The 20,137-nt window shown below is 39.4% G+C and overlaps 2 protein-coding genes across 2 annotated transcripts; both read right to left on the minus strand.

Moving 5' to 3' along the window:
* Positions 1 to 545: 545 nt before the first annotated feature.
* On the minus strand, positions 546 to 9,921 carry LOC120286934 (magnesium transporter MRS2-I-like). The gene is made up of 10 exons (XM_039299549.1): positions 9,780 to 9,921; positions 8,199 to 8,269; positions 7,397 to 7,547; positions 7,188 to 7,309; positions 3,274 to 3,348; positions 2,543 to 2,770; positions 2,400 to 2,444; positions 1,629 to 1,673; positions 1,487 to 1,516; positions 546 to 1,316 (listed from the first exon to the last, which is right to left on the minus strand). Exons 1-10 carry the CDS (start codon positions 9,919 to 9,921, stop codon positions 1,179 to 1,181), a joined length of 1,047 nt encoding a protein of 348 aa, XP_039155483.1. The 3' UTR covers positions 546 to 1,178.
* Positions 9,922 to 15,217: 5,296 nt separating this feature from the next.
* Positions 15,218 to 17,190, minus strand: LOC120287692 (protein SIEVE ELEMENT OCCLUSION B-like). Its single transcript, XM_039300902.1, has 3 exons — positions 17,051 to 17,190; positions 16,029 to 16,562; positions 15,218 to 15,940 (listed from the first exon to the last, which is right to left on the minus strand). Exons 1-3 carry the CDS (start codon positions 17,177 to 17,179, stop codon positions 15,419 to 15,421), a joined length of 1,185 nt encoding a protein of 394 aa, XP_039156836.1. The 5' UTR covers positions 17,180 to 17,190; the 3' UTR covers positions 15,218 to 15,418.
* Positions 17,191 to 20,137: the final 2,947 nt, after the last annotated feature.

Genomic DNA, 20,137 nt, shown 5'->3' on the forward strand with positions numbered 1-20,137 from the left:
CAAAATAGACATGGAAAGGAGAGACTAAATTTCATTGAACTTTTGTACAAACTAGAACTTCAGGTTAAGCCAATTTATTGCGATAGCAATAAGAGTAAATCATGCATAATGAAATCACACTTTCGCTTCAATACACAAATGCTAACAAATCAGCAAAAATTATAGCCACGGAAACTGAAATTTCCTTTTCCATTTAGGGCTGAAACTCAAAGCCCCATTTAAGATGCAGATTCTATTCTTCACCTATGTAAAGCTCCAATAAAGTTCAAATTAAGAAGGATCAAGCCCCTTGTATCCAGAAGTTTAGTAGGTTTTCAAGAAAGAAGATCACCGCCATATTCGGCCTGAGATAATAAACTTCCATCACAAAAGACCACCAAATCTCCAAGCACGCTCAAGCTCCAAAATCTTTTATTTTGAATTGTCCATTGAGCCATTCATGAAATATGCAATATCAAACTGTATTAACTCCTGTGACGATCATGTCCCGTGATGATCATGTCATCCACATAAACAAGAGAAGAATCCAATCATAATCAGTCCCATCAAATACATGCAGCATTTATATCGTAAGGGCTTTGAATAGATTGAGCAAGATGATCCTACAAGTTACGCAAATTCACCTCCAAAAGAGAACACCATAAGAATCTACCAAGAATTGTGTACTATGTAAATACCAATTATGCGAAGGTTAGTTACAAGTATCGTGTGTAACAAGATCTGTGGTACACCCAATTATCCTGTGTGAAATCAGGAAAATTTGTGTAAATAAGAGGAGAAAAATGGTTCCCTATAAGCTTTATCCACAATTGCTGCTAATGAATACTGTCCTGAGGTATTTTTCCTTGCATGGTTTGTCAATTCAAATGGGAAATGAGAGGGCGCACCAACAACCTCAGCCACACCAGTATAACAGTTTTCGGCTATCCGAATCAAAACAAAGTCCATCCTCATGGCCCTGCCCTTTAGTCGTCCGAAAGGCCAGCTTGAGAGATGCAAAGTCAAGATCCAACCAATCCCTTATGACGAGCGTATGCAATTATGAGGATGAATAACAATGCGCAAGCGGTTCCAGTCAGGATCACGACCTACCAGCATTAGGACACAGTTTTCTTTTTTAAGGAAAAGTGAAATCAAGAAGAGAAGTCGAGAAGGAGATGAGACGATGAAGTTACTAATCAAAGGTTCAGGCCTATCCATTTGAACATGTAGCCATGGTTAGTGTTCCAATCATAAGGTATGTTCACGCCAAAAATGCCAGCAACCAAAGAATAGATGGACAAACAAACAGTTCCTGAACTCAGGAAGAGCTCTAGCTGCAACCGTAGACAGAGAGGAGTCAAAGAACATCAAATAAATCAATTTAACAACTCTGGACATAAGCAACTAAATGAAGAGGTGAACAACTTGGGTACACATTTAAAAAAGAAACAATTGAGAACATGAACGCACACAATAACAGTGAGAGAGAGAGAGAGAGAAGCACCTGAATTAGCTGATTCCGGTGATTATCAAGCTGAGGAAAGAGAAAGTACTTATCCATGCAAAACTTTTGCTTTTCCCCGTTTTATCTACTTGATTCTCTTTACAGAAACATGCTATACAACTAACTTAATCAATCAAGTTACCTGGATGTTAATGTAGTCCTCAGTGTCGTCGATATATTCCCGAAGCTGCACATGAGCAACTTAGGCAAATCAAATTTTTCGAAAAATGGACATTATACAGAAAATCAAACTCTCAAAAGTACAATCATTATAGTCATGCATCACAAACGATCTTGAGCAAGCAAAATGAAAATTTGAATAACTATTTGACCAGAGCACATAACGGATTAATCAGTTCAAAATTTCCAACTAACTTAATGGCTCGAAATTAACACAAAATCAAAATGTCTATAATTTATCTGCTACCCTGGTAAACAGAAAAGCAAATCATTATGAAGAGATTGTTTTTTATTTAGTACAGGATATTTTCGACTTCAATTACAACAACACATCACAAATTTCATTCTCCCAACACCATGACAACTGTTAATTATTGACCCTGTACTGATGTAGAAAACCTATAGTCTCTCCTTGGCAAAGAGAAATTTTTTAATTGATTCATAAGCTCAAATATAGTAATTAGACAGGTTTCATTTAGCCATCCCAACTCACATGAGAGTGGAAATACTAACAAAAGAATTCCTGAATGATCATTCCTAATATAATCATGTATCACAATGATGCCGACAAAAATGACAATTGTCTCCAGCACAAGCATCGCTGAAATTCATTACCTATCTAAAGTATCAATGGACGCACTCTACCCAAGATTTTACAACAGATAAATGCAGGCGAATACTACAGCAACTAAAGGATCATGCAGATAATTCCCTATGTAATACAAGTACTTACTGTTGTCAGCTTGTTCAATGTGCCATCAATTTGCATAAAGTAAGCCTGAGGGAAAAAAAAAAAAAGACATTGATGCCTATTCAAGAAACAACAGAACTTAAAAATACCATCCACAATAATATCAACAGGAAATAGCTCAAAACCTCAAGTAACATTTCCAACTCCTCAACATCATCTTCGTCTCCACGAACTGTTGCCACACTCACCCTACTGGCTCGAGATATTTTTGAGCCAATGGTAGGGGAAGCAGGAAACCAATTTTGGGCTCCTGAACCACTTATAGGGGAAGATGCACCAACTTGTTTTCTTGACAAATACAAGTCAGCCATATCGTCATCATCATCTAGTAGTTGCTCAAGCTCATCCCTTACCTGCAATGTACCACAAATACCTTTCAAGATGTTACCCTCCTACACGTCAAAGGTACCCTGAAGAAGACACCCGTGTATAGTGACAGAAAAGTCCATAATGATTGAGAATATCAACAATAGGTTCTGTTCAACGATATTCCTCTAAATAGAGCGAGAGAGAGAGTGCAGTGTTCAGTCGGACACCATTTCATGAAGACAATAAAATCTATCTCGATTATTTACATATTAATCAAGTACTCACTTTTCATACAAGCTCATCTAAATACTCAATTTGAAGATACAAACATATTGTCATACATAGGATTGTCAGTCAGTCTAGGCCAACTTAAAGTTGCATGAGTACATAGAATCAAGAAAGACAAGGACAACTCAAAATTTATGTTACTCGCGAAGATATCATACTCAGTCGAAAAATCATAGATAATGGCAAGGTAAACCATTTCGATTTCAGCAATGACCCAGAAGTTATATAATTTTGCAGGGCAAAAATTGACTCACAGTACCTTTTGCACCCTTGATGTTAGCCTTGTCATCGCACTCTTCAATTTACGAACCCTATCCAAGTTACGGCTGCTAATCTACAAAGACCACAGACAGCAGACATGCAAATTTAAGAGAAACATTTCAAACTGAGATTGAGCATAGAAGCATGATTGACCAGCCAGCATTAAGACATCGTTGTACAATTCCAAGCATAAAGAGTAATGGCTCGATTAGTACAAAAATCTGTGTTAAGCAAAAGAGGCAAAAGCCCCATAAAAAATTAAAAAAAAAAAAAATTGCTTCATCTCGATCAATCAACACGACCACAACAACAAATCTCTAGGAAAAATAACAAGTAACAAAATTCAGCTGATCATGCATGTCGCGACCCATTTTTCGGGGTGTGAACCACCTAGGGTTTGGCTAATGGATTGTTAAGCCTAAACTTAACTCGGGCTCTCCCAAGCCCATACCAATTCGCGACTTTCGGTTCAAGTTCTTAACATGCAAATTTTTTAATTCGGAGTCGCCACTAATCTATTTTTGGTGGGTTGATTAGAAACCCGAGTAAAGTAATAGGAGTTTTACTTTACTCCTACGAACCAGAGATTTGTGAGTCCGGGGACTTGGTTACACTAGATTTCTCTAATGCCCTTTCGGTACCATTCTTTTAATTTCAAAAATGTTTTTTGCAGACAGCTTGAATTGATTTTAAATTCTAACATGTGAGGTGACCATGCAGGTGAGCAAACCACCAATTTAACACTCAAGAAAGCAAATGAATAAATTGCAGGACTTACCTCATAGCAACGAAAGCATCTGCGTTGTTAGTTTAGAATTCACATCAGCAGTCTTAAATATGATTTCTAATTAACACGCAATTTTTGTTTTGTTTTCACTTAATTAATGAAAATCATGCAATATGCAATGCATGCCACTAATTTAACATGAAATGATATGACATGGCAACATGACTTAGCTATATGACCTAAGCAATATGACATAACTAAGCATGTAGTCTATCCTAAGCATGAGATGATTTATTCTAAATAATTTTTTATTTTCCATGAGATTCGAAGTTAAAGAAATGCAACACTTAAACATGCAATCTAAATTAATCTAATGACGGGCAATTTCTAATTAAATGAACCTACCAAAAATTACTAAATGACATGCATTGTATGAACCTAATTCTATATGACGTGCACATTTTTATTTTCCTAATAAGCATGCAATCTATCATAATATGCAATGACGTGCAAAGAATGCCCTAATTCTAATTTTTTCTTTTTTTATTATGAAATTCGAAATTAAAACTGCCAAATAATTAAACATGCAACTTAAATTAAACAAAAACTAACATCCTAAATGAATGCTTTTTTTGGATTTTTTATTTAAGAAATTCGAAATAAATTTCCTATCCTAAACATGCAACATAACCTTAAAACCAGTAATATCCTAACATGCATTTAACCTAACTCAAATAAATATTTTTGGGTTTTTCTTTTATGGGTGCAATCAAATAGAGGCATCAAGAAAGCACGGCACCAAATCAAGCAAGATATCATCCATGTCCATTTAATTTAGGGAAATAAATTGACGAATCGCATCTCGCGCATGAGATTGGATCGGCCAATTTTTAAATAAAATCACGAATCGTATCTCGAGCGTGAGATCGGATTGGTGATTTTTCCGTGCGATTGCGGGTCGTATTTCGGGCATGAAATCGGACCATCAATCATATGCACGTTGCGAAATTAGGAAGATTTCCTAATTTGAAAGGCCACTCAAATTACGGACATCATAGCGTATCGGGAATTTCCATCACATGCATCAACGGATATTTCAAATGAGGAAACGAAATATTCGGAAATCAAATAGAACGAAATTTTTACCTAATCCGATATTGATTTCCAAATTTGGACCTTGCGCAATCGGACCGGGATCGCAATCGGCGGGCAACAAGGTGGTGGATGACAACTAACAATGGATCGTGGTGGCGATCTGCTGCAGACGGAGGTTCGGCTTGGAAAGCAGCCGAGATAGTGGATTCACGGTGATGCCTCGATGATTTGAGACAAGTGATGGCTCACGAGGCAGTGGGGAGGTGCACAGCTAACTCCCAGCCTTACGACATAGACTTCTCGGCATGCCTGCAACACTAGGAACTTGCAAAGACAATTAGGAGACACCTTTCTTTGTTTTCTTTTTATATATATGCACCAAGATCTATGGTGGAGGATGATGACTAAGTGGAAACTCCCTTTGCTACGTGTACCCTCCTCAAGGTCCAGACGGTGGGGAAATTTTGACTGGCTTCGCTCGCTGGATTCGGATGAAATTCAATGGGAAATCTGGGTCTCGCTAAGCGGTGCCCGGACTTTGCTGGAAGTTGCTCACCGACCTGGAATTGCTGGAGATTTCGCTGCAAGGACTAACAAACCAAGCCAAAAATCACCGCTCTGCTTCGTCTCTCAGGGTATCGAGTTCCCTTGTATTGATCTTCTGTTGACCTACAAAGAGAAAAAGAAGCAAGAAACTTTTTCCCCTTTTTTTTTTACGTCTCCTCCCAATCGTGGCTATCATTTTCTATATCAGGGGATTCAACCAACATTAGAATATTTCAAGGAATGGCAACAGAATATATGGGAACCAAATTAACCGAAATTCTTTTTTTGATGTCACGCGTTTCCGAATTTGGACTTGTCGGACGGCGGGAGTGGGGATGGTCACCGTGGCTTGCAAATCACACTCGGGATCATCGAGAGCGGAGTCAATTCATGTGCGGTGGAATCCTTTCTTCAGACGTGTGGATGTGTTCTCTGCTTCTTTGATCAGCACACATCTTTATAAACTTTTTAAAGTACCCACCGCCACATGTTGTTTGGATGAGCGTCAAGGTGGAGCAAATTGTAGGATTGAACTGCTGGGATTCGTGGCTCACGGGGATGCTTCATCAGGGGGGATCACGACGCAGCTGAGGATGCTAGTGCAGCAGCTCGTCCCGATGGTGGTCTCACAGTGTGGGGCAGCGTTGTGAGCATGAGAGCGCGGCGATGTGGCCGGCGGGACTCACGTGGCAAGGGAATCTCGACCAAGCTTGGTGAAGCACTCTATCTCTCTCTTATCTCACGGTGTGTCTCTGTGTATTCAGAATTGCCCCCCTCAATGTGGCCATATGTATCAATATGTCTGGCCCCTTTTTAACCCTACGTATGTTTACTTATTTATAGGGCACGGATTAGGGTTTTTAAATTTTCTAAATCCATATCCACGAAGATTTCTTTTCGAAACGCAATATTTGTTTTTTTCCAAACGTAATATTTGCTTTTGAATTGAAATCTCACAAAGATAAATCCGTAAAATATCTCCGAGGATACAGGCTTTGACCGATTTGCTTTCTTTGTGGGCTTAGTCTAGCCTGTCAATTTAAAGCTCGGAACCATTAATTCGAACTCATCCACCACCGATCCAATAAACAAATGCAAAAAATGCAAATGCACTTAAATCTATATGCTATGCAATCAATTATTTTTTCCGGAATAAAATTGACCCCTAATTTTTAATGCAATAAATGACTAATTAGGTCGCCAAAATTTAGGTGTCAACAATGCATAACATCACATCAAGCATGCAAAACCAAATGGACCAGTCTTCAAGAGTTCACCAATCACTCAGGCATAAAATCCTTAGAGGGAAGTAGAAATGCCTGGAATTCGACAAATGAAAGCTACACTGAAGAACATTTCAATCAGTAAAACAATACCTATTTTCAAACAAATAATATTATTAGTTACACTAAAAACTGCAAATGGCAGTGTTCAGCCGCGTATCACTCCTTTAGAAGGAGAAGCAACAAAAACAATTAAAGAACCTTAACAGAGCATTTTTATTTTTGGTTTATTTATTTCGATGGTTAAGTGAATCTACTTACTTTTGAGGTGAGCTCATCTAAAGCAGGATAAGCAGCAGTCTCCAATTCAGTAGTACGTGCTGCAAGAAAGCTACAAATTGCTTCCAAAGCTACCTCCACGGCGCGAAATTCAAATGGAGACTCTGCATTGCATCATATAACAACTATTTAAAGATGGCCCGCTTACAACAAATCCAATTTGAAAGAGCCAACTCAAACACACCCCATACCATCATCTTCCCCAGCTTCAACATCATTCTGTACATGAGAGTACTCTTCTGCATCATCTTGACCCTGGCATATGGCATTTACAGCTAATCGCCGTTGGAGCTCCTCAACAACTGGTATAACATTTATATCTGATGGGTCTCGAAGCAACACCTACAAGCCAATAATGCAAGTGCCATCGCTACTTATGATATAAAACATGAAAATAAACTGACCCAGAACTAACTTAGTTCTTACATAAGGGAGAAAGAAATTTCCCACTAGAAGATATCAAATTCCATTCTTGCACAACCATTTAAGTATTTCATAAGAAAGGTTGTAATTTATCTCTGGGAAAAAGCATGAATATAAGTACCTAGCTAGTTAAGCAGTCTAACATAAAAACAGAGACACCTGTTCGTGCAAAAGGTCTGCGTAGCTGAACGGCAAAGAGGAAATATCTAAGGACTTGAGGATAACGAGAAAGCTGTGTTCAGTCATAATTGGCTGGAAATAAAAGGAAAAGGCATATGATAATTTCAGAATTGAAGGCTTTTACTGTGTTGAACAGTTGCCATTCAAGCTTGCAACTGAAAGACAAGTTATGCTGAACCAGGGAGAAAATCAGTGCTCGGCTAATTAAGGCCCGGCGACTAAACATTTAGCAACCTCAGAATTCCAGTCGATGGTACTAGAACTCATTGCGATGAAAAAGCACTTCATCAAATGTAAGAAGAAAAAACTCAACTGAATTAGTCAAAGAAACATGAAAACATCCCAAGCTAAACCAAAGCAAGCTCTTCCGATACAGAAGTGACGACACACGGGGCTTCCAGACTTCACACAAGTACCGCTCTGCTCAAAACCTCTTTGGCAATGATAATTGCCTTGATATGCTGCAAAAAGTTCAAACACCCACAAATGCAACAGTGAAAAAAAAAAAAAAAAAAAACCGAAAGTCAGCACCAACAATTCAAGGAACTTCAAGAAGAAAGGAGAGAGAGAGAGAGAGACCCATTTATAAACAAGACTGAAAAATAAAAAGGGGACCTCCAAATTGAGAAGATGGTCCTCTCACGGCCGAGGATGGTGCAGGGGTAGCACAAGAGCGGGTCGACATGTTACTCTCCAAGGTGCTTGTTTCTTCAAAATAGAATGATACTTAATTTTACTTGCCAATGGAAGAACACTGCATCTAGAAAGTAATCTCTTTGAGAAAGAAAAGGCACCATTACATTGTTTCGTGATGCACATTTCCCACTCTTTTCAATCTTACAGTATTTAATAATGTCCAGCATTCATATAATATGAGGGCTTCCATACTTTGGAACATTATCTGTGACATCCTGATTTTTCAAATCTGATTTCAATTGAATAAATTGGGCTTTTCGTCGACGCGCCTATAGTGCTATTCTCTGAGTTGGCTACTCATGAGATAACTGGTCTATCTAGAAAAGCAATTAAGGAATCAAAACGCAATGGACTTGAGAATTTGACTAGGAATTAACTGCTTGACCATGTCGATCTGTAAGAAACTTTACGGCACTGTCAGAATCGATCAGAGATCAGAGATAGGTCGATTCGATTAAGATACATGATCAAGGTGTGGGTGATTCCACCTGATTGCAAAATTCTCATCAATCGACACTAAATTGATTTTCTGACGTTTTGGGTACCCTGTGTCCGTAATTGAAACCTCGAGATTTTCACGACAATCGAGAGTCGCCAATGTGTCGAAGATGCACTATGTGACTCGAGATAAATCGATCACGGGTCAATTGCACAAAAAAAATTCCTAAAAGTTACCCAGTAGATTAGGTCATGCTAAAAGCGCGCCGGATTGAAAATAACCGTGAATTTGAACCCGATTTCATAAATCCAAAGTTCTGTGGTGTCACGAGCTATTTTAGGGACATCGACTCATTCTCGGAAAAATTTTCAGAGATTCCGAGGTTTTTACAGAAAATGGATTCGGACATCACATAAAATTAACGGAAATTCGGATTGGCCGAATTGAAGGGATTTTCGACTTGCAAACCGAGCTATATGACGAAGGGGACTTGTAGAAATTATGTGGACTTTTTCTACATCAAATTTGGACATCAAATTGAAGAATTTGGGTGGAAGTTGAAGCTTTATTGAGGAAATTCGGAATTAGAAAAAGGGCAGCATTTGTGGGCATCAAAATGAGTTTAATTGTGAAGATTATTGCAAGAAAATATTGTGAGATAAGGGATAAGATTGAGCACTATTTGGGGACCAAGCAATTAAGTTTTTGGATAAGTTTATGGACTTTTCTCTCTCTTCCCCGAAACTTCAGTCGCACGCCTCACTGGCCTCCTCCTCCTTCGCATCTTCGGGCACGTCTCTCTTTCCTTCAGTCAAAGCACCCCGCACCCCACGTACGAAGCAGCTTCTGCTCTTGCCTTTCCTTCATCCTTTTGTCTTCAATTGAAGTCTGCAATTCCCCACGTCTGTTCTCCACGATTTCCCCTCCATCTTGCTGCCACGCCATCCACCGGTCAACTCTTCTCTTCAGCAAGGCCATTGTTGACCGAAGAAGCCCAGAGCTCCACCGAAGACCTAGGCCCACGCGTCTTCAATTTTGCCGAGCTACCACCGTCTGAAGAAGCCCCCACCAGCTTCTCCACCGAAACAGTTTCGGTCTTGCCGCGCTGCCATCTCCAAAGCCCACCGAAGTCAGCTGAGTTCCTGCTTTGTTGACCCTGCTGCCGTGTGTCTTCATCGAGCAAACGGCCAGCTCGCTCGCGCCAGCAACGTCCCAGCTGCCACCTCTCACGTCCGCGTGGTCTTCCCTAGCAGCAGCTCTTGCTGCTTCCTTCGTCCGCATCTTCAGCCCTTCATCACCGAAGCCAGCAGTCCAGCGAACTCCCCTCCTTTGCTGCTTCTCTCGCCTGGCCCGGCTTGCACGCCAGCCCACAGCCCAGCCCACGAGTTCACAGAATTCCTGCAGTAGCCCAAGCTGTCGCTCGTGAACTTTCAGCCTTGAAGCCCAGAAATATTAGTCCAGCAGGCCCATTCTGTTCAGTCCATCAACAGCTCACTTCCAATTTCAGTCCAGCAACTTCAGCCCGTTGAGTTCAGCGAAGCCCGCGATTTTGAGGCCCAAGCCCACGAAGTCGACCCGCTTCAAGCCCATCCAATTCAAAAGCAAATCTCATATTGGACTGAGATTTGCTAGGCCCGTTTTAGGCCCAACCCGAGTGTCTGCTGACGCCGTCGAAAATTCGGATTTCGGCTGCCGTCGTGCCATTGTCGCGGTGAACCATTTTCCATAATTAACCGGTCATTTTATACTCTAAACTCTGCTTAGTAGGCTAATGATGTTTAAGGGGTGTTTAGATTTATTTTATTAGGAATTAGGTGATTAGTTAGATTAAATTAGAAATGTAATTATTTAATTGAGCATGTTAGGTGGTTAGCATGGTTTAGCTAAGGCCTAAATAAATTGTACTGTTTATCTAGAAAGGTTCGGGAATTTTTCGGGTCCGTATTGGTTATTAATTTAATGATCCCGCCTAGGTTTATATTTTTAGAATTTAAATTGATTTATTTAATTAATTTCAGTAATTATTTAATTATTCAATATTTTCTGGAAATTAGACCGAGATAGCCGGTAACCAAAATTTTGTGCTGATTGCAATGGTGTGGTTAATTTCTACAATTGAGTGTTAAATTATGCAAATTGAGTGCCGATTGGATTTTTGGTATTTAATTCTAAAATTGTGAATCTCCAATATTTATTCAGAAAATCCCGAGTGTAGGGTTTTGACACCGAAAATAGTTTTTAGTACTATATGAAATAGTGGGATTTCAAAAAGGAATAATATCAATTTTTCTAGGTCAAGTTGACCGTATACTTACACACGAGTAATTTCATGTGAATTTATAATATGAAGAAAAAATGCCAAGTTCACCATTTTAATTGAATCATTTGAGTGTAATGCACGGTGCCTTAGGCCATATTTGAGTGATTGTGTGATCGTTAAGAGAAATCGTCCCAAGCTGTTAAGCTGAACATTATCCCTATTTGGGATACCCCTGGACAACGGGAAACTGGTCGCAGTAAATTCTAGACCCTATGCTCATTCGTGAAAGCTGTCTAATAAAGAGACGTCACATGCTCAATGGGGTGAGACGAAGCCTGGCGATGCCAAAAGATTGCCGAACAAAGAGTAGGCCGTGTTATATGCCGAGATCAAAACTAGGAACGCATGATTAATTGAGTGTGGCGTTTCAATTATTGGAGCTTATTTGTTGTTCATGCTCTCATGTTGTCTGTGATATAAATTGTACTAACCTTGCATGGTGGATCTAAGATGAGATAAGTCTCATTGATTGTATGATTGTGTGATTAGGACACTTATGTGCGTATTTCCCTCTTAATTGGGGTTTAAAGCTTAGACTCGCTAAGATTATATCTGTGGGACAACATTTTCAGGGTCATCGAGTGGAGGACCTAGAGCTGAGAGGAGGTGATCGGAAGCGTAGGTTAGTTAGGACCGCTTCTTTTTGGAAGACCAGTCTTTTGTAATCCTTTGGCCATAGACTTTTATACATGACTCAGTATATATATAAAAGCATATTTGTTTGTGAATCTATTTTCATGCTTTTCTATCCCGAGATGATTATTGTCAGGGGATTTATAATCTGTTTCCGCATGTGCAATAAAACAAAAAAGTTTGGCGACAAATCATGGGAAGTCGCAAAATTATCATTGACCAGAGAGGGATGGGCACACGCTCAAGATTCGGAGCGTGACATTATCCATACTTGCTTTTGATTTTGTATATTAAGCTTTATTTATTTATTTATTTATTTATTTATTTATTTATTTTGTCAATAATTTATCTAAGTTTATTAGCTATCAAGGCATCAAATTTGTGCATTTTTATTTTATTGGATATTGTCTAAATTTGGAGATCCTTTTGAGAAACCTACATGTTAGCTCAATGCATTTTGGACGGTCTAGATTGATTCTTTTGTCCTTTATTTTTATTTCACCTTTTACCCTTTTCTTCCTTTCTGAATCTACCCCCTCCTGTCCGTTGCACTACACGCCACGCATGCATCACGCGAGGTTGTTGTTGTCCGCCGTCGTCCCCGTCGCCACTGTGCCCTCGCCGACACGTAGTCGTCCCCCAAATTTATCTAGTCAAGGCCGACGAGAGAGAGAGATGTTTGAATATCCAGGGCATCTTGATATTTCGGAGTAGGGTTTCACGAGAATTTCTAGCAGACTATAGCACAACCTGGCGAATCAATCAAAAGATAACAAAAAGAACGAACAATTTGTTTTTTTTTTTTTTTTTTTTGTCAGTCCTACTCTACGCCTACTCTATACTCACTCTCAGACTTTTGCCCTTGCCTCTTGCAGGGCGTGAGAGTCGAAACCCACTCCTGAAACTTACTCGTCCCTACCCCATCCCCCTGAGAAGGTGGGGATTTGAAGAACGAACAAATTATTAGACGGCTTTATTTTTTCTAAAAGCTTAGACCGTTAAGAAATCGGCCGAGAAAGACGTGGAAGGAAGAAATTAATTTCCATTAAACTTTTGTGCAGACTAGGACTACAATTTAAGCTAATTTATTGTGATAACAATAAGAGTACATCATGCATAATGACACTGCAATCATGAAACTTGTTTTTAGTCAATTCAATCTTAAACATTTTACAATTATGTCAATCCAGTCCATTAGGCTAATTTTGGCTAGTAGGATCTGACATAGGTCATCTAATTCAGTCCTAAAATATTTTTTACCAATTCAATCATAAAATTTTTGCAATTATACCTATTCAATTCATCTAAGCGCTGATGTGGACATCAGCCATCCAACCAATGCTGACGTAGTAATTTTTAAATAATTTTTAAAATTTTTAAAATTTTTATTAAGTTTTTATTTTTCCTCTTCCTTTTTCTTTTCTTTTTTTCTCCTTTTCCTTCTTTTGCTTCTTTGCCCATAGTGGCCAGCGAGGTTGGATGAGGGCCGTGAAGCCCTCATCGGCTCATGGACTCTAATGACGGTCATAGCTCTCTCTCGGCCTCTACCAGATCTGGGCGAGGCCAACTTGGCTGCAGGTGAAGGCGACCTCGCCCACAGTTGGCAAGACCATGGCAGCCTTTGTCCGAGCCATGGCCTTGCTAGCTGCGGGCAAGGTAAAGAAACAGGAAAGGAAAAATAACAAAGTTAGTTAAAAAATTGAAAAAATTATTAACAAATTGCCACGTTAATATTGGTTGGACAGTCGGAATTCACGTTAATGCCGGTCGGCAAAAATTGACCGAATGAACTAAATCAACACAATTACAAAAGATTTAGAATTGAATTGACTAGAAAAACAGGTTAAGACTGAATTAGTACAATTGTAATAAGTTTATAATTTTTTTTTGGTAATTTTCCCTTTGAACATGTATCCATGGTAGTCGTTCCAATTATAAGGTATGTTCACACTACAAATGTCGGCAACAAAAGAATAGATGGGAAAACAAAATAGTTCCTAAACTCAGAGAGCTCTAGTTGCAACCATAGACAGAGAAAAAAAGAGAGTAGAAAACAGAAAAATAAAAATTAATAAAAATTCGAAAAAAAAAAAATTATTAAAATATTATTAAAAATTATCTATGTTGCCGGTCGTACCACATAAGACCGCTGACTTCCACATTAGCAAATTTCGATCAGAATTGACCAAATGAACTCAACTGGTAAAATTAAAAGGTTTAGGACTAAATTGACAAAAGTATAATAGGTTGAAAAAATGGCACATGTCAATCTCAAAGATGATGAACTTCTTTAAACACTTAAGCAGGGACTAGGGAGTAAGGATTACAAATTGAGTTTTATTAATATCTCGTGATGTTTGAGTTTTATTTGTATTTCTTTAAACGGCAGCTATCGTTACTAGGGTAATATTCTTTCCTAGAAGGCGAAATTCATCCAAACAATTGAAAAGGAATCCTTATTCCGATGGACGGTATTATTTGGCACGATAATTCATTTGATGATTCTTTGTTCATAGAAATCAAATGAGGTTTTAGGATATTACCGTGCAATATTCGATTTGAGCCATAATTGCTCCGTGGTAGTTGGTGAGCCTTTCACAATAGGTTTATCAATGTATCCAAAGGTTACTATTCTTTTTACATAAAATAGCAAATGCCCGAAGCACAAATCGGCCAAAGGTTTGCTCAAAATGTAATTCGAACTTATTGCCACAATTGCCGTGTGGTATGCGACTAATGTTGATCTCTCCAGAAAGGATTAGTACTATGGTGGACTATATGGACTATATGGACTATCTCCCCCTAATTGTAGTCTTTCACCCCAGGCCCAACTTGCCTGTTTGCTGAACGGCCCAACTTGTCAAGCTAGTTCTTACCAAAGGAGATATTTGCCGGATTCCGACAATATTTTTAAGTTGAACACAAAAAATCATTTGTACTTGACATGTAACATCGAGGGAACTTAACATTCAAATGGGATATTGAGTTCTCTAAAGTTTATGGTATTGCTCGTATTCACTCACTTTTAAAAGTTAGACTTTTGTGACTTCTATCGTCGAAATATCTTAATTTGAAGAAATTCAGTCAATTCATTGATTTAAGTTCAATATGGAACCCCGATTTTGCATTTTAAGAAATTAGAATAGCATAGATTAATTCATTTGCTCATGTATATGATCGTATGTGGACAGTACCGGACGAAGGGAAACAGAAGGACTTAGGAACAAGAATTTCTTGCTACAAGATAGCACGCATAACATAGTCAATCTCTATATTTATTAGATGAAATGGCAGTAAGGCCCTGAGAGGCTGTTATGGCCCGAAGCACAGGCGCATTACAAGCATATGAAAGTAAATACCAGTTAGCTCTCTTGTGATCAAAGAGGCTAATATTAACACACCACACTTGTAAAACACACTTGTCACACCTTATACACTCCACACAACCAAACATGCTTCAAACTGAAGCTTGTTACTTTAGTGTTAGCGCCAGCGAAGGGCTCCGCGCGTTGCGAGCCCCCTTCAGTCGGAATCGGAATGGCAACACATGAGGCAAAGATCGTATCTCATGAATCGGCCACAGACAGGGCAGTACAAATCCTCGAGATCGGTATAATGTGGGACGTAGGCGTGCAGGCACATGGACTGTCCTTGAGCGTCTTTATACTTCTTCTCGAAACCTTCTGCAAGAGCCGTCCACCAAAACTCGGCAACCTGTTCCGTCGCCATTTCTATATCGCTCAAAAGGCCTACATGCTGCACCTGCAGATCAGGCCCCTTGGTGAGGATTGCAACCCCGCCTCTTTGACAGGCCTTGTATGCTTCACTCATCTCATATACCATGCGATCACGCAACGGGTTGCTCTCAATTTTCAGGATTTGCACAGCTTGCAACCTACAGATCAGGCAACTCCTTAAGAGGGTGCGGAAGCGCCTCATGTCCTCAATGGGAATTTCCCTAATACTAGGAACTCCGCCGCCGGCATCAGCTGCGGCTACCTCCACAGCAGGAGGTCCCCAAAACAATATGTACTCATCCTTAGCCTGTATGCACATGACAAGTGTTAGGTGTAAGATTACTAGATTCATCTCCAAGCATGAAAGGCAAATCTAGAAAGATGAGCGTGTTTACCGCATCCGATGTCCCATGCTGGACTACCAGCTCTCTCAATACTAGCTGAACCCAACTCCATATGCCCATCCAGGGATGGGTGAATTCATTCCCTGTGTAAGGGAAAGCGTTCGTCCCCCATATCCGGAGCATGGGCATGGCATCTGTGTTCTCCACCCGACCATGCGAGTCCAGCACCACAACCATGGTTTCTCGCTTGAAATGCCACTCTTCCTTGATATACTTAGGTGCCCACGTGTTCATTCTCTGTGGATCTACCCTATAAGCCCATGGCATCAGAGACTTCAAATTTGGCAGTGCTTCCCAGTCCTTGAGCCTTCCATCCACAATAGGGATCCAAACAAGCTCATAGAGCGTCTCCTTCTCGGTTTGAATAGGGTTATTACCATCTTCCTGGTCGTCCTCTTTAGGGCTTTTTCGAAGGCGTTGAGGATCTTCATAAATGATCCTGAGAGTCTCAATGTCATCCATAGAGATCTTTAGATGCGAAATAATCAGCAACACACTCTTCTTGCTGAACAACTCAAACCTGACCTGCACATGTCCAGTCAAGAAAAGAAGGAAGTGTATAAGCCGGTTAGTAAAGAAGCAGAAGCAATCAAAGAGCTACAATAATGAATGAGTTTGATACTTCCCAAAGTTACACAAAGATATCCAAGCATTAGTTGAATTTTTCCCGTTTGGTCTCTATCTAGTATTCGCCTAGGATATCAGGTATGCTTTACCAGTAAACTATTAAATACTGAAAATAGTGTTAAACCGAGTAACCAGTCTGGACACATCATATAAAATTAGACATATTCTCTCCTTCCTCTATGACATAGAGAGCTTCTAAGGAAATATCTAAACAAGCAATTGATAAATGGAGAATTTCTTGGCTTCTGCCTTCCTTAAAAAAAGCTAATAAACTATAGAGGAATATAATGTGTTCGCCATTGCACGATTGTTGCTTCCGCAGTATACATTTCCTAGAAAATAGATTGAAGAAGGGGCGAAAAAAGGAGATTCTGGAGAGGGCAAACCGGTTTGTCATTGGGACCAGTAACAATTGGATCCTGGAAGGAATCCTTCGCAGTAAGCAGTGAATTCAGAAAGTCCACGATGTCCCCCGTAGCTTTGACCTTTTCCACGTACTTATGATACTCCTCCATCCGGTCTATCCGGTCTATCCGGTCTAACATCAATGAAATGGACATTAAGCCGTCTAAAACGAGAAGGAAATCAACGCTCAATATTAACTATTCATGACAGGTCTACCTATTTCCCTCTTGCAATCCCAGAGCAATGCGAGAACACTTGACGCTAGAGTATGCAGTTCCAATGGTTCCGCTGATCTGAGATGACTGCCATAACTATGATTCAGTACACCAAAAAGCAGAGCCCCATATTCTTATGCGTTACCATGCAGTATCAAGAAAACCGCTGGGTCATAGACAGGGCATATAGCAGAGAAAAGTGCATATGAGCAGTCGCATGGTTCGGATGCGAGTGTTCCCGTTACCTCAGTTTTCAAAATCTAAAGGGTCTTAACAACGGGAAAGACGGAACAAGCGAACAAAAAGGTGTATTTTCTCTCGGGGGATGTCGAGAAACACACGGCACACTCATGCAGTATCCGAGAAGTAAACCAAGAAGCTGGCATCGTACTTGTCATCATCCATAAGCCAGGCGAAATAGTCCCCGGCGGCCACAATGGCGATGATGGCCTGGCAGCTCCACTTGGGCATTGTTCGAAATGCTTCTGCCAATATAGGCACGCGCTTCCCACGGTGCTGTGTCACCAGCTTCTCGAGATTAACCAGGGAATTGGTCCAGTCCAAGAGGTCGACGACCACCTCGTTGAGAGGAACTTCCTTTTCCGCCTTCTTGTCAGATATGAGCTTCTTCTTAAGTGAGCTCAGGCCCTTCAGGAGGGCATTTCCGCCCTCGGAAGGATCTTTGGAGATGTACCAGAATTCACCGTATTGCTGAGCGAAGGCTGTGAGGACCAACAGGAGTTGGGTGGTTCATCGATAACTTGATAGCGTCGAGAATATGCCCCGCAACCTCTCTTCTGCATCTCTGCCGCGCTCAGCCTTGCATGCCATCTGAAGAAGGAGGAGGAGGTCGTTTTGACTTTATTATTATTATTTTTACTTCTGAAATCAAATAAAAGCATCCCAAGTTTATATTGAAATTGTTATACATTTGTATGTTTTAATTTTGACGAGGAATTAAAAAATAACATGATTAGCTCTATATCGTGATATGAGTCAAATGTTACATATAGCCAGTATGTTAAAATCCATTAGTATAATGTTATTGACATTCTCCTTTAATAAAAAACGAAACCTCGGAATTCACATCATAAATAGTAAAAAGGGTTACTACCCTGAAAAATCCCAAACTGGTATATCTGTGACAAATTTACCCAAAACTATTTTTTTGACCATGAAAAACTCCAAACTGGTACACCTATGACAAATTTATCTCAAACTATTTTTTTTACCATGAAAAACCCCAAATTTGTACAGTTATGACAAATTTACCCTAAACTAATTTATTCGATTGCAAAAAACCCAAAATTGGTAAATTTGTGAAAAATATACCCTCCACAAAATTGGATTAATACCACAAAAAATCACTAAAATTGTAAACTGTGACAAACGACATATAAAATCCCAAATCGGTATACTAGTTATCTATCAAATGTAATTTAACTTAATAATTTGACAATAAAATTTAACGAAAACTAACATATAGTAAATTTGTCACAAGTGTACCAGTTTGGAGTAAATTTGTTAAAGGTATACCAATTTTGGGTTTTTGGTGGTCAAAAATAATTTTGGGTAAATTTGTCACAAACCAAACTTTGAGGTTTTTCAGATATTAACCCTAGTAAAAATGAGTATTTCTTGCAAAGCTACTATTTTTGTCTTCGAGACTGCATTTGTTATGTGGGAAATAAATCAATTGGAAAAATTTTCTTGAAAAATAATTGCTTGAATTATTTACAAAATAGTGAAAAAAATGAATCAAAAATATTTTCATCGCTCACAGTGGATAAATTATTTAAATTATACAAATGATTTTTATCAAGAAAATAATTTTTAAATTATTTATTTTTTGTGAAATAAACGAAGCTTAAGATAAGAATCAGGCAAGAATTCTAATGTTGTATTTACTTCTTATGTTCTATGATGAATGAGAAACAATTGCTTGTGTGCTGAAGCAACATTACATGAACTCCAGCTTTCACCATCCTCAAGTTGTTGCTATTTCTTGTTTTAGTAAAAGTAAAAGCTTAACATGTCTACATAATTGCCCCACCTAGAAGAACGCAAAAGTTTTTCAAACCGTGTCACTCGCTTGATGAATGTAAACGGGGCACTTTGACCCCACCGTGTTACCAGAACTAATAATAATGACAAACCTGACTCCTGATCTCGTGTATTACACGTGAAATTTCGCTCGAAATAATGGTTTGCGAGATATCATTTGAAACCTGCAATAATAAAAACTAAAACAATTAGGTGCAATTTCTACACAAATTCAACATTAAGAAATGATGCCGGTCCCTATTCAATACCTTCTCGTGGCTCTCATCGACAAGCGGGAAGACGCCTCGAAGGATGTTGTTGACGATTTCTTGGAGATCATTCACATTGCACTTCTCTTCAATAGAGGAATCATAAACTTGCTTTCCTATCGTCGTGTCTATGAACTGATGATTGTTGATGAAGTTGATTATGGCCGAACTGGTCACAATACTCGCCATGCTGCTGCCAGGAGAGGGTTTCTCTATGTATCTTCCCCGATGGGAGGACGAAAACAAGAGATCGAGTAACTTAACAAGGAGGAAGAAGAAGACGAGTGACGTGCATGTTCATTTTCTCTCTTGCGTCCATCTCTTTATATAGCCAACCTCGCAACATGGAATGCATGCGAAGCGGGAGAATAATGCTTTGATTAGTTGGAAAAGCAACATAGTTGGTGATGGGATTATCCCACATAGATTATAGAAGGGGTTAATGGTCATTTTATAAACATGAGAGAAAGCTTCATCGTTAAGTTAGTTTTTGGAACGAGAAAGGCTCAAGATCACCCAACACCGGTTTCAGAGCCCCCTT

The sequence above is a fragment of the Eucalyptus grandis genome, chromosome 8 (genome assembly GCF_016545825.1).
Source record: "Eucalyptus grandis isolate ANBG69807.140 chromosome 8, ASM1654582v1, whole genome shotgun sequence".
NCBI classification, from domain to species: Eukaryota; Viridiplantae; Streptophyta; class Magnoliopsida; order Myrtales; family Myrtaceae; genus Eucalyptus; species Eucalyptus grandis.